Source organism: Chelonia mydas, chromosome 2 (genome assembly GCF_015237465.2).
Source record: "Chelonia mydas isolate rCheMyd1 chromosome 2, rCheMyd1.pri.v2, whole genome shotgun sequence".
NCBI lineage: Eukaryota > Metazoa > Chordata > Testudines > Cheloniidae > Chelonia > Chelonia mydas.
This window is the reverse complement of record NC_057850.1, coordinates 169,816,819-169,844,245: the sequence shown is the minus strand read 5'-3', so window position 1 is coordinate 169,844,245 and position 27,427 is coordinate 169,816,819. Positions and strand designations below refer to the sequence as shown.

Here is a 27,427-nt window from a genome sequence, read left to right as displayed (position 1 = left end):
CTCTGATATTGGCTTCATCTGTGCCCGTGGGAACATCCTTCCCACACACATGAGCTGTTGCATATACACTGAGCTTTCTTAATTTTTCCTTATCAGTTTATCCCTCTGGCCCCCAAATTACTTCTGTTCACTGAACACCTTCCAATTTGTTTTGATTTGCGGTGGTGAGGTGCCCAGAACAGAATGCAATGTTCCAAATACAGTCACACCGGGCTCTATAAAGATTCTTTGTGTTTTGATGCCTCTGTTAACTCAACCATTTTCTGCTGCTGTATCACATTGCAAACTCCTGACTAGTTTGCTGTCCACTGTCACCCTGATGGTATGTATCTTTCAACATTGCTACATTTTAATTGTCCTCTTGCCATCGAGTATATATATTTCACATTATTTCACCCTTGCTATTTTAGTTAGCATTTTTACCCAGCTGAATCTTATTTCTTGCCCATATTTAAAATCTTTCAGTGTCCCTTTATATATTGTATCTCTGCCCTATGTGGTGTTTGCATCTCCTCCCATTTTAGTATTCTTAGCAAATTTCATTAGTATGCTACTTCCTCCTTTTAAGGTCTGATCCAAAGTCTATTACAATCAATAGAAAGAGTCCCATTGACTGCAGTGTCTTTGGATCAGGCCTTTGATCCATTTTACCCCTGTGATACCCCACTGTACATTGCCCCCTCCAAAACTCAGTATATTATTGTGTAACATTGCTCTGTGCCTGCATTCCTTCTAGTTTTTCAGTTCATGTGACAGTGTTCATTATCCAGGCTGATTTTAGCTATGTTTGGAATAAGATATTATGAGACACTTTAAATTTTTAGCAAATGCTCTACTAAAAACCAGGCATATTACATCCACCATTTCAGTAAAGGCAATTTTGGAGATGCAGGAACTTTAGAGCTGATAATATTTTCAGTATGAACCTGTAGGTGGGGCAGGGATGTATGGGGGCTGCTTAGGCTTCACTGTAAAAAGAAACCATGGGCTGGCAGTGGCACTGCAGCTAATTCAGAATAAGAGGATAAAGGTTCCAAAGGAAAAACAGAATTTGTTGTAGGTTGTGACACACTCAATCTGGAGAATGACAATCAGGGTCCTTTGGATTTTTTGTTTGCTGGTTTTCCTACCCTGGATCAGGTGATTCAGGCTCCAACTCTATCACTCCCGCTCTTTCCATTGTCTATATCAGCTGTTCTTAAAATAGAACCCTTGTGAGATGGCCAAGAACTGCTGTAATTATGCTGGCTCTGTTTTCTCCAATTCCCCACCCCCAAGTTTTCCTCTTCTCTTCATCTTTTCTCCAGTCTTTATTCTCTCTGCTCTGCTCCTTTTATTGTCTCTTTTCTCCTACCTTTTCCCTTTATGTGTCTCTTCCCTCTCCTCTAACCTACTTTTTCTCTGCTATCTAAGTGGTATAAATGGGGCTACTCATGCTTAGAGTTAAACATGTACTTAAATCTTTACTGGATTGAGGACAGAGTGCTTGTAGAATCAAAAAAAAACAACAAAACCCTAGTTTGTCAAAACTCTTCCCTGTAATAATCTTTGAGAAGACTGAAGCTTACTGTAAATACCAGCTTTGTAATTTGGCCTGAGAATATGTTCTTCTTCGAGATGTCCCTGTGGGTGCTTCACTCCAGGTGCTGGTGAGTCCCTGCTCCTTCGCTCGGAGATTTGTACAGCAGTACCCGCACGGGCCACGCACACGCAGTGCCTTAACAGCACGTATGTGGCCATGACTCCTCAGTTCCTTCTCTACGGTCCCCGGCCTGAGATGGAGCTCAGCAGTCCTGTTTAAAAAATGTTTTCACTTTGGCATAGTTAGTTAGTTGTTAGTATAGTATAGCCAGAATCACTGAACATTCTGAGGCCAGGTTCCTGCAGTAGTGCAGTTCCACTGGGCATGGCAGGGAACTGCTGGGGCAAGGAAACAAGAAAGCCAGGTCAGACTCCCTTCCCTGTGACCTCCTGTAGCAACTGGCACATTTCCCCTCCCCCATTCACACACACTCAGGGCAGTAGAGGGAGCAGAAGCTTCCCCCAACATCAGGGAGGGGAGAGAGAAAGATTTGGGCCAGGCTTCCTTCATACACCCCTGACACCAAAGGCCAGCCCCCCTACACACACACACACACACACACACACACACACACACACACACACACACACACACACACACACACACCCATCTGGAGGCAACACATGGGGAGCTCCTGGGGTGAGGGAAAGAGAGAGCCAGGCTGGAATTCCTGACCACACACCTGACCTAGCACCTGGACCCAGCAACCCATCCCCTCTATTGGAAAAAAGACTTCTCTTGCTGCCAGCTAACATTTGTCCTGTAGTTTTAGTGCTAGATGTCTGTGCTGCATTGTTGAAGGCTCAGGTTTCAAATAATTCAGATGATTCATGAACAGGGGAAGGGTGGACACTTGCACATAATCAAATTTGTTTCTATCTTTCTCTTTACAAAAATGTACATCTCGGGATGGGGTGAGGGTCGTTTTTGTTTCTAATATAAATTTGGATAGTGAAAGGGATCAGAAATGGAAACTGTAAATGAAGACTGGAAATTGTCCCAGAGGATTTTATACTACTTTTACTGGGGAAATTGCAGGTGTATCGTGGAAAGGTAAAATTTTAATATATTGAAAAATCTCCATTTCCATACAGTGCATGAAATTGAGCTAATGAAATAATTACGGATAATTAGCAAATCAGCAATGGGAAAATGTATTGTAGATGGCATTGCCTTTTATAATTATCCATTGCAATCGTTACTGACCTCTTTAAAAGGATTTCCTTTGTAAATCCCTCAAGGGAATGTCACCAAAGAGTTTACAGTTGGTAGCCTGTCATGCTCCTTGCAGAACCCTGTTGCATAAAACCAAAGAAATAACACTGGCATCTGCCCAGTGCTTTATTCTTTCGGTAAAAGTTTAGTTCCTCTTTGAGTGATGTATTCCATTTGAGGTGTGCATGAACCCGAAGATTTTTCTCTAGCAATGTCAGTTGGTCTGTGCTTGCACCCCCTCTTCCTCATGCTCCAAGCTGAGGGCATAAGGGGCAGAACGGACTGACTGCCTCTCTAGTTCCTTTCTGCTGCCCCTGGTCTGAGATGAACCTCTTCAATGTTCACAGCTTTAGCTAGTGTTCTTGTTCTAAATTTGTAGAGAGTTGCAAATAGTTTTAAAAACCTGTTTCTAGATAGGTTAGTTTAGCAATTTTTAGAGCTCTGAGAGTCCCTCCACAAGACACTCTCATGCATGAGATGCCTTATATGTCTGGGATTCAAGATCTGCGTGGCCTGCCTCTGTTGCCTCAGGGAAGCTCGTACCAGCTTCTAAGTACAATATCTGCCGGCCCCTTCTTTGCCGAACCCATCAATTCTGTGAATTTAGATTTAGAAAATTCTTAATGGACTGCTCAGCGAGAACCCAGTCCAATCCTGGCCTATCAGACCCCCCTGTACATCTGGCTGAGGCCCTGAGAAGGGCCCCTTTGAGCACAGTGGTCTCCATAGCTACACAGAGCAGGGTTAAAAACTCTTCCAAACAGAACAGACATGGGGAGGGTAAGAGCAAACACTCATGTAAGAAACGGGAAAAATCTCTCTTCAAATCCTCATACAAAAAGAAGAGCTTGTCTCTGACACCTTCTGAGTCAGGTGAGACTCTACATCACCGTATGACTATATCAGGAGCTCTCAAAAGCATGGTACCAATTCCTTGTCACTGAAAACCAAAAGTGCCCTAAAACCATCTCTGGCCAAAGGGGCAGGACCATCCTCAGTACTGGCAAGGGAAAGAAGGGAGCAATACACCAACATTACTGATGTGCAGAAAAAAGGAGACGTTGGTAGCAAAAACTATTCCTGTCTGAAGCCAGCACTACCAAGAGACAGAAGTCCAGTACACCCTACAGCTCCATGGAGCTGAAGGACTTTATTATCTATATGGACCTGAAATCACGGATATTCCCTGGTCAGTTTGCCGCTCACTTAATCAGACCATGGTATCAATGGCACCACCTATTGATGGCCACTTTCTCCTCCATCTAACAGATGGACAACGGACCTAGACAAGTCATGCTCGTTGGCAATACAATCCATTCTTAGCAATAGTAGGAAAGATTCCACAAGAAAATGCTACACAGCAAAATGGAAAAGTTTCTCTATACAGTGTCAGCATAGTGGACTACGTCCAGGGGTTCTGAGATCCCTTGTCTCTCTGAAAATGTCAGGATTGTGTCTCAGCTCCTTGTGAGGTGCCCTTGGCAGCCATTAGCATCTTTTACCCTGTGCTGGACAGCCATTCAGTTTTTGCCCATCAGATCCCAGTAAGGTTTCTGAAGAGACTTGTCAGAACCTTTCCTCTGGTGCTGAAACCTGCCCCAATATGGTGCCTCAGTCTAGTCCTGTCATCATTAATTCCCCCATTCAGACCTTTAGGCTTATGTTCTTTTGCTCATCTATCTCTGAAGATTGCCTTTCTGGTTGTAGACACCTACCTAGAAGAGTAGGTAAGCTGGAGACCTTTATGGCAGACCCACAAGGTCCTTATCCTAAACTAATTCCAAAAGTAATCTTGGAGTGCCATCTGAACCAGGGCATCCACTTACCTGTCTTCTATCTGAAGCCCCATGCTGCCAGGCAGGAGAGGTAGCCGCCCTCTCTGAATGTCCGCCAAGCTTTAACTTATCTATAGAGGATGAAATCCTTCAGAAAATCTCCCAAAACGGTTTGTTTCCTTTGCCAAATGAATGAGAAGGGAAGCTATGTCCTCAGAAAGCCTGTCTAAATGGATATTGGGTGGCATCCTGCTGTTTGAAGTCTCCCCTCAAGATACAAGGCCCCACTCAACTAGTGCCCAGGTTATATCAGCAGCTTTGCTTTGAGATGTCCCTCTCCTATACAGCTTCAGAACATCAATGTAGGGCTCCATCCATATCTTTGTGAGACATTATGCCTTGGTTCAGGATTCTACAGCAGACACATTTTTTTGGGAGAGCAGTCCTTCAACCTATCATACAGCACGGTTCCTCCCACCCTCATCCTCAATGAATACTGCTTGAGAGTCACCTGGGGTAGAATACAAGTAGGGACCATCACTCAAAAAAGAAAGAAAGGTTACTTCCCTTGTACAGTAATTGGGGTTCTTTGAGATGTGCGATCCCTATCTGTATTCCTCTGCCTGCCCTTCTTCCCTTGTGTAGTGGAGTCTTATCCTGGTGCTATTCATGGTAGAAAGGGAACTGGAGAGGTGGTTGGTTCACACCACCCCTTATGCCCTGCATTTGGTGCACAAAAAGAGAGGTGTGCAGGTGCAGACCAACAGACACTGCTAGCAAAAATCTTCCAAACTCAGGCCCATGGAGCACGTGTACATCTCAAGTGGAATACAGATACGGACCACACATCTCAAAGAACTCTAATCACTGAATCAAGTAAGTAACCTTTCTTTTCCATTCTATTTAAAAGAAGTCTAATCTCAGTTTAGAATTTTGTCCTTCGTAGAATTTTTTTAAAATAGTATTTATCTTCTTCTTTCTTCCTTTTTGCCCTTTGTGACTGTTTAATAGCCTCGCCGGTGCTTAATACTGTGAACAAATCGAGTATTAGAGTTCCGCAGCAGCTCAATCCTTTAGAACGCTGACTTAGGTCCTATCAAATAAGTTCATTTTTTTTAACTTTTATATCCAGACATCATATATATTTATTCTTTCTCACTCCTTTATTTCCAGTCAAAGAAATATCTGCTATTTGGACCTAATCTTATGCGGTGCGAGCACCCTCAACTCTCACTGGGAGTTCAAGGCACTTAGCACCCCCTAGGATCAGCCAACAGATCTGTTCTTTTGATGATGAGTTTTCCTTACTAAATAACTTTCTAAAGTTGGTTTGTAGGTCACAGAATTGTTGTAGAAGATGTTTCGACTACCTTTTACTCCTGGGGGAATTCTGCGCCACTGCACATACACAGAATTTATGTCCCCTGCAGATTTCTTTGCTTCCCCACAGAAAAATGACTTTCTGACGGGGAAGCAAAGGCAAGCCACAAGAGCAGTCATGCATCCCTCCCCAGCAGTAAGTTTCTTGTGCCCATGGCAGCCAGCGAGAGATAAGTCACTGTGGGGCAGGGGGCGGGACTGGGGAAGACCCGGCTGCTGGCTCCTACCCTGCCCTGGGTTCAGCTTTTAGTCCCCGCTGGGCTAGGGAGGACAGGACTTCCTCTTTCCCTGCATATCTGGGGCTGGGTCAGACCCACCCCCATATTTTTCCTCCAGCTGCAGGAAGCTCTGCAAACACCCTGCGTCCTCCACCCATCGCTCCTCAGCTGCAGAGGGAGGGATCCCTGTACAGGGAGCTGCTCCCCCTTCCACCCAACTCATGTGCATCCAAACCCCCTCATACCCAGAACTTCCCACCGAGCCTCACCCCCCACACACTCAGAATCCCCCCATGATAAGCCCCACTCCCCTGCACCTGGAGCACGCCAATGAGCCACCTGCACCCAGTTCCCCACCCCATCAAGCCCCAACCAGCTGCACCTGGATTCCCACCACACTGAGTCCCACTTCCCCAGCATCTGCATCCTCCCACTGAGCCCCCCGTATCCAGACACCCATGCCGAGCTCTATCTCCCCTCACACCCAAGCCCCGCCACTGAACTCCAACTAGCTTCACTTGAACCCCCCTGCAGAGTCCCATTACTATTGCACCCAGAACCCTCCAACAAGCCCCTGTGCATCCAAATTCCCCCCACACCCGGGTCCACTACTGAGCCACCTGCACCCAGATTGCCCCTCACAGAACGCTCTGAACCCACACCTGGATCTGTCCACACTAAGCCCGTCCACATTTGGATCTTGCCTTGCTGACCCTGCCTGCCCACACCTGGTGCATCTGGCATAGAGGGGCAGGCCCAGTCCTTGCACAGTGTCAGGGTTGGGTGCAGCCTCACCACTGAGTACATGTCCCAGGGAGGAGCTGCACAGTGATTTCCCATCTTTGTGCAGCCAGTAGTCTGTGCTCCCCAATGCCATGCTGGAGCCTCCACATTTATTTGATAAATAAAATTTGCAGAATTTTGGAGAATTTTAAAATATTGTGAGCAGAATTTTTAATTTTGGGCACAGAATGCCTTCAGGAGTAACCTTTGTATAATCATCATGTGATGTTTACTAGTCTACAGCTGGTAGGGGGTCTACAGCTGCTTCACCACTTAGGTCTTCACTTGGGAGGCTAGATTCTACAGCCACCGTTGAAGTCACTGTGGGGAGTTCTTCAAATGAAGCAGCTGCATGACTGGACCCTTGAATAGCTGGTAGTATTCATAGAATCATAGAATATCAGGGTTGGAAGGGACCTCAGGAGGTCATCTAGTCCAACCCCCTGCTCAAAGCAGGACGAATCCCTAACTAATCATCCCAGCCAGGGCTTTGTCAAGCCTGACCTTAGAAACTTCTAAGGAAGGAGATTCCACCACCTCCCTAAGTAACGCACTCCCTAGGTAACGCATTCCAGTGCTTCACCACCCTCCTAGTGAAAAAGTTTTTCCTAATATCCAACCTAAACCTACCCCACTGCAACTTGAGACCATTACTCCTCGTTCTGTCATCTGCTACCACTGAGCACAGTCTAGATCCATCCTCTTTGGAACCCCCTTTCAGGTAGTTGAAAGCAGCTATCAAATCCCCCCTGATTCTTCTCTTCTGCAGATTAAACAATCCCAGTTCCCTCAGCCTCTCCTCATAAGTCCTGTGTTCCAGTCTCCTAATCATTTTTGTTGCCCTCCACTGGACATTTTCCAATTTTTCCACATCCTTCTTGTAGTGTAGGGCCCAAAACTGGACACAGGTACTCCAGATGAGGCCTCACCAATGTCGAATAGAGGGGAACGATCACGTCTCTCGATCTGCTGACAATCCCCCTACTTATACATCCCAAAATGCCATTGGCCTTCTTGGCAACAGGGGCACACTGTTGACTCATATCCAGCTTCTCGTCCACTGCAAACCCTAGGTCCTTTTCTGCAGAACTGCTGCCTAGCCATTCAATCCCTAGTCTGTAACAGTGCATGGATTCTTCCTTCCTAAGTGCAGGACTCTGCACTTGTCCTTGTTGAACCTCATCAGATTTCTTTTGGCCCAATCCTCTAATTTGTCTAGGTCCCTCTGTATCCTGTCCCTACCCTCCAGCCTATCTACCTCTCCTCTCAGTTTAGTGTCATCTGCAAACTTGCTGAGGATGCAATCCAAGCCATCCTCCAGATCATTAATGAAGATATTGAACAAAACCGGCCCGAGGACCGACCCTTGGGGCACTCCGCTTGATACCGGCTGCCAACTAGATATGGAGCCATTGATCACTACCCGTTGAGCCCAACAATCTAGCCAACTTTCTATCCACCTTATAGTCCATTCATCCAGCCCATACTTCTTTAACTTAATGGCAAGAATACTGTGGGAGACCGTGTCAAAGGCTTTGCTAAAGTCAAGGAACAACACGTCCACTGCTTTCCCCTCATCCACAGAGCCAGTTTTCTCTTCATAGAAGGCAATTAGATTAGTCAGGCATGACTTGCCCTTGGTGAATCCATGCTGACTGTTCCTGATCACTGTGGTGAGGCTGACTGGCCTGTAGTTCCCAGGATCCTCCTTCTTCTCTTTTTAAAAGATGGGCACTACATTAGCCTTTTTCCAGTCATCCGGGACCTCCACCGATCACCATGAGTTTTCAAAGATAATGGCCAATGGCTCTGCAATCATATCCGCCAATTCCTTTAGCGCTCTCGGATGCAGTGCATCCAGCCCCATGGACTTGTGCTCATCCAGCTTTTCTAAATAGTCCCAAACCACTCCTTTCTCCACAGAGGGCTGGTCACCTCCTCCCCATGCTATGCTGCCCAGTGCAGTAGTCTGGGAGCTGACCTTGTTCGTGAAGACAGAGGCAAAAAAAGCATTGAGTACATTAGCTTTTTCCACATCCTCTGTCACTAGGTCGCCTCCCTCATTCAGTAAGGGGCCCACATTTTCCTTGAGTTTCTTCTTGTTGCTAACATACCTGAAGAAACCCTTCTTGTTACTCTTAACATCTCTTGCTAGCTGCAACTCCAGGTGTGATTTGGCCTTCCTGATTTCATTCCTACATGCCCGAGCAATATTTTTATACTCATCCCTGGTCATTTGTCCAATCTTCCACTTCTTGTAAGCCTCTTTTTTGTGTTTAAGATCAGCGAGGATTTCACTGTTAAGCCAAGCTGGTCGTCTGCCATATTTACTATTCTTTCTACACATCGGGATGGTTTTCCCTGTAACCACAATAAGGATTCTTTAAAATACAGCCAGCTCTCCTGGACTCCTTTCCCCCTCATGTTATTCTCCCAGAGGATCCTGCCCATCAGTTCCCAGAGGGAGTCAAAGTCTGCTTTTCTGAAGTCGAGGGTCCTTATTCTGCTGCTTTCCTTTCTTCCTTGTGTCAGGATCCTGAACTCGACCATCTCATGGTCACTGCCTCCCGGGTTCCCATCCACTTTTGCTTCCCCTACTAATTCTTCCCAGTTTGTGAGCAGCAGGTCAAGAAGAGCTCTGCCCCTAGTTGGTTCCTCCAGCACTTGCACCAGGAAATTGTCCCCTGCACTTTCCAAAAACTTCCTGGATTGTCTGTGCACTGCTGTATTGCTCTCCCAGCAGATATCAGGGTGATTGAAGTCTCCCATGAGACCAGGGCCTGCGATCTAGTAACTTCCGTTAGTTGCTGGAAGAAAGCCTCGTCCACCTCATCCCCCTGGTTCCGTGGTCTATAGCAGACTCCCACCACGACATCACCCTTGTTGCTCACACTTCTAAACTTAATCCAGAGACTCTCAGGTTTTTCTGCAGTTTCATACCGGAGCTCTGAGCAGTCATACTGCTCTCTTACATACAGTGCAACTCCCCCACCTTTTCTGCCCTGCCTGTCCTTCCTGAACAGTTTATATCCATCCATGACGGTACTCCAGTCATGTGAGTTATCCCACCAAGTCTCTGTTATTCCAGTCACATCATAATTCCTTGACTGTGCCAGGACTTCCAGTTCTCCCTGCTTGTTTCCCAGGCTTCTTGCAGTTGTGTATAGGCACTTGAGATAACTTGCTGTTTGTCCTGCTTTCTTAGTATGAGGCAGGAGCCCTCCCCTTTCGCGCTCTCCTGCTTGTGCTTCCTCCCGGTATCCCATGTCCCCACTTACCTCAGGGCTTTGGTCTCCTTCCCCCAGTAAACCTAGTTTAAACCTCCTCACTAGGTTAGCCAGCCTGCTTGTGAAGATCCTCTTCCCTCTCTTCGTTAGGTGGAGCCCGTCTCTGCCTAGCACTCCTCCTTCTTGGAACACCATCCCATGGTTAAAGAATCCAAAGCCTTCTCTCCAACACCACCTGCGTACCCATTTGTTGACTTCCACGATTCGATGGTCTCTACCCAGGCCTTTTCCTTCCATCGGGAGGATGGACGAGAACACCACTTGCGCCTCAGACTCCTTTATCCTTCTTCCCAGAGCCACATAGTCTGCAGTGATCCGCTCAAGGTCATTCTTGGCAGTATCATTGGTGCCCACGTGGAGAAGCAGGAAGGGATAGCGATCCGAGGGCTTGATGAGTCTCGGCAGTCTCTCCGTCACATCGTGAATCCTAGCTCCTGGCAAGCAGCAGACTTCTCAGTTTTCCCGGTCGGGGCAGCAGATAGATGACTCAGTCCCCGTGATGACTCAGTCCTCCTTCTCTTGGGAGCGGTGGTCGTGGAACCCCCATCCCTAGGACAGTGCATCTCATGCCTTCCAATCGGCGGAGTCTCCTTCTGTTCCCTTGCCTCAGATGTATCATCTAGTCCACTCTCCGCGTTAGTACCTGTGGAGAGAACATGAAAACTGTTGCTTACCTGTATCTGCGTTGCTGGTACATGGACGCTCCCCTTTCTTCTTCTGGAGGTCACAAATTGCACGCTTCTACTGATCTGTCAAGCTGACTAACGACATAAGCTTGTCTTGTCAAATGTATACTCTTTACCTGATAATTTACGGTATGTATTTAGTTCAGTTCAACTCAGACACAATATCTAGTTTTCTGTGGTGTCTTCCTCTTTACTCTGTTTTACAGCTGAGTTGACCCAGGCAATAGCAAAGCAAATTATTTGCCTGAGGTCACTCACTTAATGTGCTGAGTTTAAACCTGGGACCTTATTGGTGCTCATCTTCCCACAGCTTTTACCATCACCATTAATCAACTTAGCCTTTGTGAAACTAAAATTTAAGTATCCGCATAAATACCTTCAGCTGTAAGAACCACTTGATTAAAATATACATGTAAGAATTTACTCAGATTAAAATTAAAGCTACTTATTCGTTGCTGGAAAAGTAAACTACAGGAAAGTATTCATTGGTCCCTGTTGATGGAGAACTCTTCTTCCCACTAGGAAAAATATTTAGACAGTTCACTAATGTGTAATTCATTTCATTCACAAAAAGTTTGAATAATCAGGCCAAGGCATGGGGAAACTGCACAGCCCATCCATTGTCCTTACTTTGGCCTCTGCGTTCCTGGACACAAACGATTGACACAGGCCAGAGCCTAAGATTGTTATTGCCCTCTAATGGTATGTAAATACCATTTCTGGTTCTCACTGAGAGTGAACTCAGCTAGCAAACAATTTCTATTCATCAATTAATAGAAATATAAATACATGCAAGATATTGTGGTGTATGTTATTTTTTAATTTTAAAATCAGTGTAAATTGATATGCAGAGTTAGGGGTTCTGGCCCTAAGAGTCTTGGGAAGTTCCAAATGCGGCCCATTGAGTCCTATCAGGTTGCCTACATGGCCCTCAGTCTCTCAGCATTTTAGGTAACCTGCAATAGATTACTGAGAGACACACCATTATTCTAAAATGACTTTGAAAGTCTAGGACATGCCATGTCTTTCAATAAGCCATAATTACAAGCAGTGGACAGCACTTAGCTATCAATCCTTTGATTTAAATGGGAAGGACCTAGGCGCTACCTGTGGAGAGACATCAGTTTTTGTAATTCCTTGTTCTGAATTAACTCAAATGTAACCTTCCCTGCTTGCTGTAAGAACCACTTACACACCTATTGGATGTAATGGTGATGGGTGCAAATGCCTATACAGATCTGCTCTCCATGTTTTGGGAGGAGGGATGAGTGCTAGGTGTTTTTGTTCCCATTCTCTGTCATTCAGCTGGGTGAATTTTATTTTATTTTTTAATTTCGGTATGGTTTGATCCAGGTTGAGTCAGCTGTTGTAATTTTTAAGAGTTTTGTATGATTGTATATTTTAAATTATGTCCAAACAAAGCTAGTGTTTTAAGGCTAGGTGTATTTGCTTAAAATATAAATAACGGAAACACAGCTGATTTATCTACATGTGCTGGCAAGCTATCAGATATAGCACACTCAGTGGAGTGTAAGACATACTTTGGCCTCTCCCTTCACTTTCTGTGCTGTGCTGACGGTCAGCTAACGAGGTAATTTTTTCTGTGTGTAGATGAGGTCTTGTCTGAAAACTTTCTGGACTACAAGAACCGTGGCATCAATGGCTCTCACCGTGGTCAGATTATCTGGAAGATTGATGCCAGCTCTTACTTCATAGAGCGTAAGTACTTTTTCATGCTACTACAGTGCAATTCAGGGAATGTGGAAAGAAGTGAGCTGTTTTACACTGTGCCCATGGTCCGTATGTCCTTCAGGAAGTTTCAAGCATGGTACATTTATACAGGGGTGGCCAAACATACTGACTCTCTGAGCCACATATGACAATCTTCAGAAGTTTGAGAGCCAGGGCATGCCTGCTGGGGCTCGGGGCTTCTGCCCCGCTCCTGCTGAAGTCCCAAGTCCAGCAGGCACACCCCGCAGGGCTGAAGCCCCAAGATCCCCATCCCCTCTGGGCAGAAGCCCCTACCCTACCACCCCCCTGCAAGGCAGAGGTCCCAAGCTCCCCCACAAAGTCTGGTAGGTGGAGAATGCGGGGGGGAGGGAGGGGCGACTCTGCAAGCTGCACTTTAACTGTAAAAAAAAACCCCCATATGGCTTGTGAGCCACAGTTTGGCCACCCCTGCATTTATACATTAGGATGATCGCAAATGGTTTATGGAATCGTGAACAATGGTGCCTACTAGGTCATGAATACTGTGGATATTGACTGATTCAAACTATTTTCAGGCTGATATAAGTAAGCATTAAAGTCCACTTGGCATCATATAGTATGAGTTATACCATTAGTTAGGATTTACATCAACATGTTGTGAAAAACACCCCAGTGGGCCTAATTTTAAATTATTTAATCAGTCCTCATTTAAAAAAAACCACCTCATATTGACTTCATGAGTTGACTGGAGGACTTTATGAGGACTCACTGCCTCCAGACTGCCCTTTTGCTAGTTTTACACTGATGCAACTACACTGACATCAATGGAATTACTCCTGATTTACATCTATGCAACTTAGATCTAAATCTGGCCCAGGGAATCTAAAATATTAGGGCTATCCTGTTTTTGAGTCCCCTGAGCATGTAAGTCACACAAACTTTAGACTCCCTTACACATGGGTCGAGTAGTGTAGCTATAAGGGCGTCTACATTGGCGTAACGGAGTCTAAGGGCTTGTACCTGCTCCCACTGAAGTCAATAGCACAACTTCCACTGAACTCAGTGGTGTGCAGTAGGGCATACATGAGTGTAGAAGAGTCTAACATACATCAATGTACATGTCACCTCTGAATTTTTTCCAATAATCTCCCTTATACTGTTTGGCCAAATTCAGAGATGATATGCACGGAGGTGTAAGTGGGTATCAATCTAAGGTTGACTGGGTGTAAGGCAGTCTAAGGGACTCTTAGACTCAGGTGGTATAATTTACATATGGAGGGGGCTGGGAGAGGTATGTAAGTTAGCCATCTTGGACTCCTCCCTGAATTTGGCCTAAATATCTGGCACCAGCAGGAATTTCTTGTGCCCCCTGCAGGTGTTCTGCGGGTATTCATAGTGTTACAGGTGGGTTGATCAGAGCTCTCTTGCAATGTGAGGCCGCAGGTCATGTTCTGTAGTGCCAAGTGGTAAGTTGACCAACAGGTGGCTGTCTCAAAGAATTGAAGGGGTACTGTTGATATTTCAGTTTTATAATCTTTTATATTTATAAAAAATGCAGCTGAGGGCAGTTTACAGCATTCTGACTGTTATGTAGTGACAATGGATGTTACTACTAAGATTTTAATGCTTCTAATTTCTGAGAGGAAATATACTGTAGTATAACCCAAAGGCTATTGTTTGAAACTGCTTCCTTGTGCTGCAGCTACTAAGCTGTGAAGCTGAAACTTTGTTTTCTTTAAATGGTAAAGTAGAGTTGGGGAACAAGAGATTTAATTTCCCAAGACCTGGACTTGGAGAGGTTCAGCCCATCATGAAGGAGATGCCTCCAGTCTCTTGGTGGGAGAAGGCAGTGGAACTGAGCTAGCAGTAGCTTTCCCATGTGATCCATAATGTGAAAGTAAATAACAGGCGGTGAGTGCAATCCTGGCCTGGCTGAGGTTAATGGGAGTTTTGCCATTGACTTCAGCAGCTCCAGGATTTCACCGGATGAATTCCCCTATCCACTCATATAGGACAAGTCATTATCCTGCCTACCAATATCCAGAGGAAAAGGGAGATAAATGCAAAAGGAGCAGTACATAATAGTACATGATGATATTGGTAACCAAACTTGCTTAACCACTGAGGTATGAATTTAAAGTAGAGATACATGTTGTGTGTATGTGTAGAGATATACACATATCTACATTATATTTAAGGGATACTGCTCATTATTGAGGAGTATATGGAGGCTTTGTGGTTGATTAAAAGCTTAAGTGAAGGTACAGTGTTTGACAGTCTCATCCATTTGATAATCAAAGAAGCCACTGTGAGCCACTGGTTTCCAGTTTTTAAGTTCTGTATGGCAGGGATCTTATCATCTTTTGTGTTTGTACAGCATGTAGCACACTGTGGTATGTTCTACTGAAAACAAATAAAAATATTCATTTAACAGAGTGGCAGTATCGGAGAGATCTGGATTTTTATTTTTGCCATGCATTAAAGGACTTTTTAAGTTCATTTGTCCTTTTAAAAACTGGGGAGAAGGAGGAGAGGGAGAGAGAGCACAATGATATAGCAAGTCACTTTAAAGGTCCCCATTTTTAAAATATATTCTATTCCCTTTACACATCCCTTACATTTGATGTTGGTTTGAAGTCTTTATTTTAGTAATAGTAGTACCTTGTAACACATATTAGCTCAGCTACAAAATCATCCTTTCATTTCTGCTTTTGCTAGTTTTTATGCTTGCATTTATTTGTATATAATTACTTTCTAAGCAGCCTGTTGACCCAACTGTGATACAAAATATGCAAACTTATAGATAATACAGTACTACAGAACAGAGACAGCCAGTGCTGTAAGTTGCAAAGTGCAGCCTGTCAAATTGCCAGAAACAAAAACAAAATGAAAAACAAAATGTTACCAAATGCTAAATAAAATTAATAATGCCTTATATAGGGATCTGAAGGCTCCCAAACTTGGGCTCCAATGCAGAATGAATTTTGACTCTAGTCCTTGAACTAAAAAAGTACTGAATGTTTTGTTCTTGTCTGGGGTAAAATATACTTAATAGATTTTAAGGCTAAAAGGGGCCATTATCATCATCTAGTCTGACCTCAAAGTTAAATGTGTTTCTCTATTGCCAGTAGGACTGCCATGAGATTTAAGCCCAGGACCTTTCACATAACAGCCAGGGAACTTATCTCTGTGCTAGCAGCTAACTTTAAGTAAATAGTTTAGATGAAATTTTTTAACGTTTGCTTATTTAAGCTCAAGAAACATGCACATTAAAATTTGGGAGTTTTGTGAATAATAAAAATTAGAAAAAATGTTAATTTTTCTGTTAATGGGGTTTAGAAAAAGATCAATTATTTCAGCATTTAAAGGGTGAAAATAAGTAATAATAAGTAAATGGGAATACATTACTATTTAAGTGACTTATTCAAGATCACTGAGGGAAGACTGTGGCAGAGCCAGGAATTGCACCTAGGACTCCTGAGTTCCAATCCACTACCTTAACCTTCTTCTCAGCCAAGTTTGTCTTTTTTCTATCAGCAGGGACAATACAATAAACAATCAATCAGCTTCTTTATTACCCTTTTGTTATCTTTAACCCTCTGGTTCCCATTTCCTCTATTTCTATCCCAGTATATTATGTATAACTGTGGCTAATTCTGTACAGTAATCTGAGTGCATTCATATTACTCGTGCATTCATATTACTCACACACACACACACACACACACACACACACACACACACACACACACAACATCACACATTGCTATAGCCATCTGCAGTTGATACTTATTCACAGCTAAAAAAAAAAAGATTAATTCAGTTTCCTCAAGAAGTTTGCGTCTTTGCACTTTTTATGGGTCACAAACTTACAATATAATGTTGAAAGATAGACATGTAATTGTTGTGAGCCTAAGAGAGTTTGCTTCCAAATTACAGCATGAGTGCAAGACAGAACTAGACTCATGTCCTGCTACGACTCAGAAACTAAAAAGCATTAATAGCTGCACAGGCATTGTCACACGACAGCCAGTTTTGCATTTCCGCGGCAGACTGGCAATTTGTTTTTTATGACATCCAGTGATAAACAGCAACTGACCACAATAAATATGAAATGGCTGGTCTTGGAGGTTTTGTGTGCCACTCGGGAAGCATACTTTCTCTGAGTTGGGGCTTGGAGGGCACTGCAGTGAAATAACCAACCTATAATGAGTTTTCCAGGAAAGCAAGCAAGCTTTACTTCATTAGAATTTCTGGCACATTTTTTGGCCTAGACAGCAATACTGAGTGAGAGACCATTTGTTCGAGGTGTAATGCCATAAACAGTACATTAAGTTAGCACATCCCTAAAATGGGGGGAACTCTGACGCAGTTCAAATTTCACTGTCTTTAGCATAGTAGCTGAATGTGCAGTTGTCTTGTTTGAGTGGGTTACTTTTGTTGCCACATGTTTAGTAATGACAAAGGCAGAAGACACACTTCTTGCAGATAGCAGAGATAACAGAGTTTTCTGTACCACTGTTGAGCATGGGAAAATAGCAGAAGATTTACAGTCTGAAGGTCATGCAACTGAACTAGTCAGAGATCTGAGGCAACATGATGCATCTGCCAAAGAGACTGGGAGTATTGTAGCCTAGTACATAGTTAATGTTTAGTACAAATCCCTTTGTTTTTGGAACATAAGCATAAATGCTCCACAATCAATGTACTGAAATGTCCCAACCAAATGCATTTATTGGAGGCCTTTCTGAAAGTATCCCTTTAATTACTTTAGGCAGTTGCTTTAAAGGATATTCTCAAAGTGTGGATAATTAAAGTATGTTGTAGCACAAGGGCTTTCCAAATAAATGAGAGAAAAACGCACTGTCAAAAATCCAAAAAAGCTTTAGTGCAGGGGGATTTATTATACAGCGGTGCCTCTGACTCTCCCATTGGAGATGGCCAGTGGCTCTGCTCCCTAAAAGAACGCTCAGTTTCACTTTCAAGTCCCCCAGCTTTTCTCAAACCACACCCAGCTGCAACTCAGCTAGGTTTGGGGGAGAAGGCCATGACAATATCGTTTTCCTTACTTTTGTGCCCAGTCACAGAGTTCAAGGCAGAAGGGACCACCAGATCATAGTCTGACCTCCTGTGTATCACAGGCCACCACCACTACCCAGCACTCTCTACTAAACGCAACAACCAAAGTTAGACCAAAGTATTCCAGCCCACAGGAGACTAAACTATTATGTGTCACAGGCAGTAGGAGAGATTGAGGTGCAGCAAAGCCTGAGGCCTGCTGCCTCCACAATGCCAGGGAACTGATTAAGTGAAAGATACCCAGATGATCCTGGCAAATGACCCGCACCCCACGTTGCAGAGAAAGATGGGGGAAAAAAACAACCCAAGGTCACTTCCAATCTGACCTGAGGGGAAATTCCCTTCTGACCCCACATATGATGATCAGTTAGACACTGAGCATGTGAGCCAGGCAAGCACCTGAGAGAGAGAATGCTCAGTGCCACCTCAGAGCACTGTCCCCCACCCTGCTCAGTGTCCCGTCTCTAGCTGTGGCCATCTCTGATGTTTCAGAGGAAGGAGCAAGAAAACCCCAAAAAACAATATATTGAGGTGGGGGAGGGGATCCCTTCCTGACCTCTGCAGGTAACCAGCTGAAGCCCTGAAGCATGAGAATTTAAGAATATTGGACATGAACCAGAAGGGACCCCTAGGGGTGCCTGTTAGCCAGGGTTACTTACACCCACATTTCTCAGTAACTCTACTCTCTGCTAGGTGGTATCAGGAAATAAACCAAGGGAGATGCAGCATCTCTGTCTGCTGTATGGCTGGCGTAAATCACACAAAATGCTTTTACTTAAACCCTTCACTTTATTAGTTTCCAGCACTCTCACCAGAATGCCTTTACTCAAAGTCTCTGCTTTATTTAGTCTCAAGCACATACAAACACAGTAGGCTATAGAGCACCCCCAAACAATTGTTACAAACAGTCTGGAGGGGTCTTAAGTGGTCATACGACAAAGTTCCAGTGCCCAGATATCTGCCTGTTGCTGGGGATTCCAGGAGATGTCCAGAAGACCAAATCCAAATTCCTCAGACCTGTCTACCCTTTTTAAGTTAGTAACTGCTACAATTACATCAACAACACATCAATCAAACAAAAACCATTAAGCAAGCACTTTTTAAACCCTTAGTTATACAGATGTGTTTTTGCAGAGTCTGCAGTCTCATGAGTCCCTTCACACACACCAGAAGTCAAATATAGATCGACTTCCTGTTTTTCGCTGACACTTACCCCAGCATATCAGGGAGGATGCAGTCAGTCCCACACCTCATGATTGCTGCTCCTCCCACCCTGACCCAGCTTTGCCTTAGTGATGCGAAGGCTGGTACAGAGGCCTTACAGGTACTACTCTTGGCAGTAAGCAAAATAATCGATATTCCATCTCAATAATTGGCAGTGGTTTGAGCACCTGGCTGGTTGCTAATGTAAGCAGAGTCAGGATGAGCTCTACCCTGACATCTGGTGGTGAGTTGTGGCAAGTTGTGGAAAAGAACTTCAGGGCCTGATCTCATTTGCATAGGCACACCCACTCCGCCTAGCCCATTGCTGCCCAAATGGTCACTTTGGCTGCTGTGGGATCCCCAGTTTCTCTGTTATTGGGGCAGGAAGAATAAATTGTTATTATCCTGATTATGTGAATCAAGGACAGTGGAACTGTACTTGGCCTTTTTTTAATGATGGAGGGACTCGCCATCAACTAAGTAGCACTTGCTAGGCAAGGGACATGGGTTCCAAAAGTCAGTGAATTGAGAGAGGCTGGGGATGGGTATTAATATGTGGTGGTATGGGCCCCCTGGTGAGGGCCTTACATACTAATTGCACTTCCTCCTCTCTCCACTGTGGAATATTGAAGCTAATTTTGATTCCATTAGGAGTCTAGTTACAGGCTGCTGAGCTGAATTCACTTTGGGCCAATGGTGTACCAGCACTGAGGCTCCCCTACTACAAGCTGAAATCACAAAAGAGCTAAACTTACTAAGAGCTGAAATCACTGAGTGATGTGTTAAGTAGTGTGGGGGGGCCTGAAGATATGTTGCGGAGCAGTTCGCGAGGTGGCTGGAGCAGCTCATGGGATGGCTGGCAGAGCAGAGCAGCTGGTGAAGCGGAGCAGTTTGTGGGATGGCTGGAGCAGCTTATGGGGGCGGTTGGCAGAGCGGAGCGATTTGTGGGACGGCTGGTGGGGCAATCGGCTTCGGACCATGTAAGGTGCCCCTTAAACCCCCATCTCCACCCAAGTTGGGAGGTAAAACTCTGCAGATAAACTTTCAAACTCTGGTGCTGCATTGACCAGGGACAGAGACTTTTGGGTTGTTGGACTTTTGGGACTTCGGGTGACTTTTAGGTTGCTGGACTCAAGAACCAAAGGGAAAGGACACGGCCCAGTTTGCTTGGGGTGAGTTTTTTGCTCATGGGTTGTGTTATGAATCCTGTTGGTGGTTCCCCAACATAATGCCACATTGTTTCTCTCTGTTATTAAAAGGCTTTTGCTACACTCAGACTCTGTGCTTGCGAGAGGGGAAGTATTGCCTCTTAGAGGCGCCCAGAGTGGTGGTATATATTTGTCCCAGGTCACTGGGTGGGGGCTCAAGCCGGTTTTGCATTGTGTTGGAATGGAACCCCTAGATACTGAACCCGGCCCTTGTTGCTGCCAACTCTGACGGTCAGAAGGGTTACACAAAAAATGCCCCTCATCATGCCCAGCCCTACCGCACATCCTCATAAGTAACCCGATCATACAAAACTATGCAAAAATGAGGAGGTTAGTTAAACAGAAATTAAAAGGTACAGTGACTAGACTGAAATCCCTGCAAGCTGCATGGACACTTTTCAAAGACACCATAATAGAGGCTCAACTTAAATGTATACCCCAAATTAAAAAACACAGTAAAAGAACTAAAAAAGAGCCACCGTGGCTTAATAACCATGTAAAAGAAGCAGTGAGAGATAAAAAGGCATCTTTTAAAAAGTGGAAGTCAGATCCTAGTGAGGTAAATAGAAAGGAGCATAAACACTGCCAAATTAAATGTAAAAATGTAATAAGAAAAGACAAAAAGGAGTTTGAAGAACAACTAGCCAAAAACTCAAAAGGTAATAACAAAATATTTTTTAAGTACATCAAATTCACAGCCATGGAAAAGGTATCACGAACCATGAAATCTGGTCTTTTGTGTACTTTTACCCTATACTATACAGATTTCACGGGAGAGACCAGACTTCCTCCAACTGGGCGTCCCGACCCAAAAGGGAGTTGTGCAGGCATCGCAAATTTATTGTACGGGGATTGTGGTATTGCCTCCCTTACTTCTATGCTGCCTTCAGAGCTGGGTGGCCCAGAGAGTGGCAGCTGTTGGCCAGGTGCCCTGCTCTGACGGCAGGACCCTGCCAGCAGCAGCGGAGAAGTAAGGGTGGCAATACCATACCACTCCACCTTTATTTCTGTACTGTTGCCTTCCGAGCTTGGTAGCTGGAGAGTGGTGGCTGCTGGCTGAGGGCCCAGCTTGGAAGGCAGCAGTGCAGAAGTAAGGGTGGCAATACCATACCAGGCCATCCTTACTTCTGTGCTGCTGGTGGTCGTGGCAGCTCTGCCTTCAGAGCTGGGCTCCTGGCCAGCAGCCACCTCTTTCTGGCCACCAATTCTGAAGGCAGTGCTGCCGCCAGCAGCAGTGCAGAAGTAAAGGTGGTAACACCGCGGCCGCCCTACAATAACCTTGCAGCCCCCACAATCCCATTTTGGGTCAGAACCCCTAGAGTTATAACACTGTGAAATTTCAGATTTAAATATCTGAAATTGTTAAATTTACAATTTTTAAAATCCTATGACCATGAAATTGACCAACATGAAGCGTGAATTTGGTAGGGCCCTACTCATAAGGTAGGCTCTCCATTCTCCTGATCCATCCTAGTCGCTCTTCTCTGCACAAGTTCCAATTGGAATTCATCTTTCTTGAACATGGGACGTACAAGATGCAGAATGCCCTCACTTCCCATGGGCTTCAGTGGGAATTGAGGATAGAGCTGGTTAGCAATCTTTTTCTCTCCTACAGAAAATGTTGATGAAAATGGAAAAAAAGATTTTGTCTAAATTTTCTATGGAAAATTTTGAGTTTCTTGGGAAAAATCAAAATAAAATATTTGGACCCAAAACTGAAATATTTCCATTTTGAAATATCACTGTGGTGCCTCATGAGTTTTGTAGTCCAGGTGCTTCATGCTTCCCTTCCTCTCTATAGGCCAGGTTCTCTTGTTGGACTGTATCTCCTATGCATTGGATGGGTGCATTATGGGAGATGTAGTCTGACTGGGGAACCCAGCCTATGGAGGAGAATGGGAGCATAAGGCACTCGAACTACAATTTCCAGTAGGCACTGCAGTGGCATTTCTTAATCAAAATATATCAGTTTTTGGCTCAAAACCAAAAAATTGGTGGGGGGCTTACTGAGTATTCAGCAATTTAATGAAAAATCAAAATTTTCCTAAAACTCGGGGGGGGGGGGGGGGGGCGGAGTCACAAGAAATTGTTCTGGCAAAAAGTTTTTTCCTGCTTTCTGTGGAAAAATTTGATCAATCCCTTTGTTTCTATTACATTGTATATGCTTAAAAATGAGTTATTTGCAAATCAAATTTCTCTCTCTCATGTATACAACTTGTTTTGACACTTCTCTCTGTGCTTATGCTGTGCAAGTCAAGGACATTTGTTTATATTTGTTCCTGTCCATGGAAATGGCTGCCTTTGTGCCTCCATGTGAGCTCGGTGACATCCTGCTCAGGCAATGCGGTTTAGATCCCGTGCTACGTGCACTCTCACTTTTGTGGTAGCGCTTTAGGCAATTAAAAAGAATACTCTTGCTGTACGTAGCAGAGATTGAATTGCAGGCTCTAAACATTGGCAAGGGGATAGGTTTAAAGGCTAACTGATATGCTTTTAAAGAGAAATTAAGACCTGATGCAAAGCCCATTGAAGTCATTGAGAGTCTATCTTTCTACTGACTTCAGTGGGCTTTTGTTCAGCCCCAAAGAGAATACTGTTTAATATCTAAAATAATTAATCCAAAACAAAGTGTAGCCTTAACAGTGAAGACAATGGGAGCTTGGAGTGTTTTAGTACCTTTAAAAATCAAGCAAACAATAAATACATTTTAAAAGTAGAGATGGGCTCCTAACCAAGACCCTACAGCTGACCACTGTGAATTTTGGGAAAGTTTAGATACTGTCTGGATATCGATCCAAACTTGATCCACAAGCCTATGATTATATTTATTTACCTTCTAGGAGCTGAGTTCAGATTTCTGTGTTTCTTCTCTTGTGACAGTTGGTGTCACAGGGGCCTAGAGAGAAACAGGGAGCTGCATTCTTTACCAGGGTGTAGGTGTTAGAAGTGTCATCAGTTATTGCCAGGGAAGATCCCTGAATTCTGACCTTGGAAGTTATATAGAAGAGGAAATAATTTTCAAATATTTTGCTTTTTAAAGCATTTACTTGTAATTTTTAAACTTCTCTCATATATTTTATTGGGGAAAATTCTAATCCCACTGAAACCAGTGTCAGAATTACATGAGGCCGGGATTTGGCCCTCAGTGATATAGGATCTTAAGCAGATTTTTGTATTTATTTATTTATTTATTTTTGTATTATAGAAGCACCTAAGGGCTCCAATTGAGATCAGGTCCCCATTGTGTTAGGTGCTGAACATACATATAGTATGAGGCAGTCCTTGACCCAAAGAGCTTACTGCCTAAATAGACAAGACAGACAAAGGGTGGGAGCGGGGACAGAGGTACACCCAGGTGAAGTGACTTGCCCAAGGTCACACAGTAGAATCGTAGACTTTAAAGTCAGAAGGGACCATTATGATAGTCTAGTCTGACCTCCTGCACAACACAGGCCACAGAATCCCACCTACCCACTCCTGTAACAAACCCCTAACCTATGTCTGAGCTATTGAAGTCCTCAAATCGTGATTTAAAGACTTCCAGATGCAGAGAATCCTCCAGAAAGTGACCTATGCCCCACACTGCAGAGGAAGGCGAAAAAACCCCAGGGCCTCTGCCAATCTGCCCTGGAGGAAAATTCCTTTCTGACCCCAAATATGGCGATCAGCTAAACCCTGAGCATGTGGGCAAGACTTACCCACCAGACACCCAGGAAAGAATTCTCTGTAGTAACTCAGATCCCACTAACATCCCATCACAGGCCATTGGGCATATCTACTGCTAATAGTTGAAGATCAATTAATTGCCAAAATTAGGCTATCCCATCATATCATCCCTTCCATAAATTTATCAAGCTTAGTCTTGAAGCCAGATATGTCTTTTGCCCCCACTGCTTCCCTTGAAGGCTGTTCCAGAACTTCACTCCTCTGATGGTTAGAAACCTTCATCTAATTTCAAGTCTAAACTTCCTGATGGCCAGTTTATATCCATTTGTTCTTGTGTCCACATTGGTACTGAGCTTAAATAATTCCTCTCCCTCTCCGGTATTTATCCCTCTGATATATTTATAGAGAGCAATCATATCTCCCCTCAGCCTTCTTTTGGTTAGGCTAAACAAGCCAAGCTCCTTGAGTCTCCTTTCATAAGACAGGTTTTCCATTTCTCAGATCATCCTAGTAGCCCTTCTCTGTACCTGTTCCAGTTTGAATTCATCCTTCTTAAACATGGGAGACCAGAACTGCACACAGTATTCCAGGTGAGGTCTCACCAGTGCCTTGTATAATGGTACTAAAACCTCCTTATCTCTACCGGAAATACCTCGCCTGATGCATCCCAAGACGGCATTAGCTTTTTTTCACATCACATTGGCGGCTCATAGTCATCCTGTGGTCAACCAATACTCTGAGGTCCTTCTCCTGCTCTGTTCCTTCCAAGTGATGCGTCCCCAGTTTATAACAAAAATTCTTGTTATTAATCCCTAAATGCATGACCTTGCACTTTTCACTATTAAATTTCATCCTATTACTATTAGTCCAATTTATGAGGTCATCCAGATCTTCCTGTATGATATCCTGGTCCTTCTCTGTATTGGCAATACCTCCCAGCTTTGTGTCATCTTTATTACTACACTTTATTAGTACATTCCCACTTTTTGTGCCAAGGTCAGTAATAAAAAGATTAAATAAGATTGGTCCCAAAACAGATCCCTGGGGAACTCCACTAGTAACCTCCTTCCAGCCTGACAGTTCACCTTTCAGTGTGACCTCTTGTAGGTCAGTAGCAGAATTCAGAATAGAATCCACATCTCCTGACTGCCCGGACTCCAGTGTCTTTCCACTATTGTAAAAGCATTTCAGTCCACCTGCAGAATCAAGTGTGGATATTCATTAAAAGTTGCTGTATGATTTGAAGTGTTCACTCTATAAATGGGTGTTACTGCACCTATTCCTCATCTTTTTCATTCACTTCTTAAAGAACAGTGTTTTTGACAGCTGTACTGATTCCGATAGCTGGAGTGGGGGAGAGGGTTTGCATGTGGTGGCTGTGCCTTCATCAGATCATACAAATGTCAGAAAAGGTTTTCCTCTCATTTCTATGAGGCTTTTATTTTAAGCAAACTATAGGCAGAGGAGTAGATCCAGAAGCACTCCTGCTCAGTGAAAGAACAGTTGTATCTTCTTCCTTCCCAGACACCAGCTCAAGAAGCAGGACATGAAGTCTGCTCCCCTCCCAGTCCTCTGGGAATCCTGTGCTGGCCCAACCTTCTCCCAGCTGCTTCTCTCCCTCTGAAACAAATAGCACAACACTGAGCTGATCTCTGCCTCCCTCCCGTTTGTTGCTGCCACTCTCCTGGTCTCTCCCACCCCCGACACGCACACCTTTCTTCTTCATATCATTCAGTACGACAGTCAGAGTTTCTTGTTACTGCTCAAGCCCCAACTTTTGGCTAGTGGGGTTTGGGATGGCAGCAAGAAATGGTGACTGGTTTGGGATGCTAGCTAGAGGCTTTTTTGGGCATGAGGAAGGAGGATTAGTGAAGGGGGCCACTCATTCCAGCCAGGAGCTCTACATAGCTCATGGTTTGGGGTTAGTGCTCATGGCCTAACTTCCACTGCAAGATGCAGATGTGGTTTATGGGGAAGACTGTGATGCTTGATCCACCATTTGATGTAGCAGGTGGCTTTGGAGATGACTGCAAAGAGACTAACATCACTCACTCCATGGGAATCCTTCAAGACAGTCTGCTAGTGTCCTGAACTTCCCTCATCCCCCGTATTTGAATTTGTGGGCAGTTGTAAGTGGTCTGTGCCCATTCTCTCCTTCAAATGCTGCTGAAATCTTGAGGTGAGGCCCAAAGGGTCTGATCCTCCACTTAAGTCTTCCAGAGACTCAGGTTCACTGTTGGTTGTTCATTTACCCCAGAGAATGGAAGGATTTAGGTAGTCACAATAGCTCAGTGCTACACCTGGGAGGTTGATGCAGCTGTGAGCTGTGCACTTGCTGGCATTCATGCAGAGTGAGTATGGGACAATGTGAGTTGTACGTGCTCAGTATGGATATTTAGCATTCTTTCTTTAGGCACTCAAATTTAAAAATATTGGTCTACATATGTGACAGACCCAGACCAGTGGGGTACAGGAGTCGGGTAGAAGGCAAATATACTGGCCACTGGATGAACAGTTTTCTGTTCTTGAGTGACCAGAGCAGGGGCTGCTCTAGAGCAATCAGGAATCTGCCAGAACCAATTAAGAAAGGCAAGCTAATCAAGACACCTGGAGCCAATTAAGAACTTTCTAGATTCAATTATGGCAGGCTGGCTAATCAGGACACCTGGTTTAAAAAGGACCTCCCATCAGTTTGTGGAAGGGGGTGCACCAGGAGCAGGGAGTGAGAAGGTGTGCTGCTGGAGGAGTGAAGAGTTCAAGTGTGATCAGGCTTCAGGAGGAAGATCCTGCAGTGAGGATAAAGAAGGTGCTGGGGAGAAGGCAATGGGGAAGTAGCCCAGGAAGTTGTAGCTGTCACACAGCTGATACAGGGAACATTGTGGACAGCTGCTATCCACAGGACCCTGGGCTGGAACCAGGTGTAAAGGGTGGGCCCAGGTTCCCCACATTGCCCCAACTCCTGATCAGACACAGGAGGAGTTGACCTGGTCTGTGAGAAACACCAGAAGGGAAGGTCTAGATTGGAAAGGGATCTGCCCTGTCCCTGACCCACTAGGTGGGACACAGAGACTGTGGGGATTGTTTTCCATTTCCCCTATGCTGGCCAGTGATGAGGCTCACTGAGTGGACGGCAGGTTTGAGCCACTAGCAAGAGTGGCCAAACTGAGGGCTGCCGTGAATCTCTGAGGCAAGCAAATCTGCCAATAAGTGCAGGACCCACCGAGGCAGAGGAGGAACTTTGTCACAATATATATCTATTTTGCAAAGACCCGCTCAACAAATCATACCAGTGATATCCTAATAGTGAAAATTGACATACTATGTATCAGTTTTTGATCCAGAATTCTATTGTGCAAGAGATTCATTTTTACTTTGGCTTCAGCAATCAGGTTTTCAGAGCAACTCACTCTTGTTCAGACTCTGCAGTAGTTGTATAGAAGCGAGAAGAGGTTCTTAGCATCCAAACGATGCAGGTAGTGTGGCTAATGCTGTACTTTTTTCATATGTTTTAAAGTGTAATCTGTTCCTTGAAAAGTCTGTAAATGAATGCTTATGGATGGTCTTCCTCATTAGAGTTTTTGATTTTAATATTCTCCACAGTGGATGGTGCAGTCAATATTAATTTGTTTTAATGG

General features: G+C 44.4%; 1 protein-coding gene across 4 annotated transcripts in view; it reads left to right on the top strand.

Moving 5' to 3' along the window:
- The window catches only part of HECW1 (HECT, C2 and WW domain containing E3 ubiquitin protein ligase 1), a 337,168-nt gene that overhangs the window by 109,398 nt on the left and 200,343 nt on the right, over positions 1-27,427 (top strand). For all 4 annotated transcript variants that reach the window (XM_043540543.1, XM_037890003.2, XM_043540541.1 and 1 more), the window contains one exon: positions 12,538-12,645. In XM_043540543.1, coding sequence (XP_043396478.1) covers positions 12,538-12,645 — 108 coding nt within the window. The remainder of the gene's footprint in view (positions 1-12,537; positions 12,646-27,427) is intronic.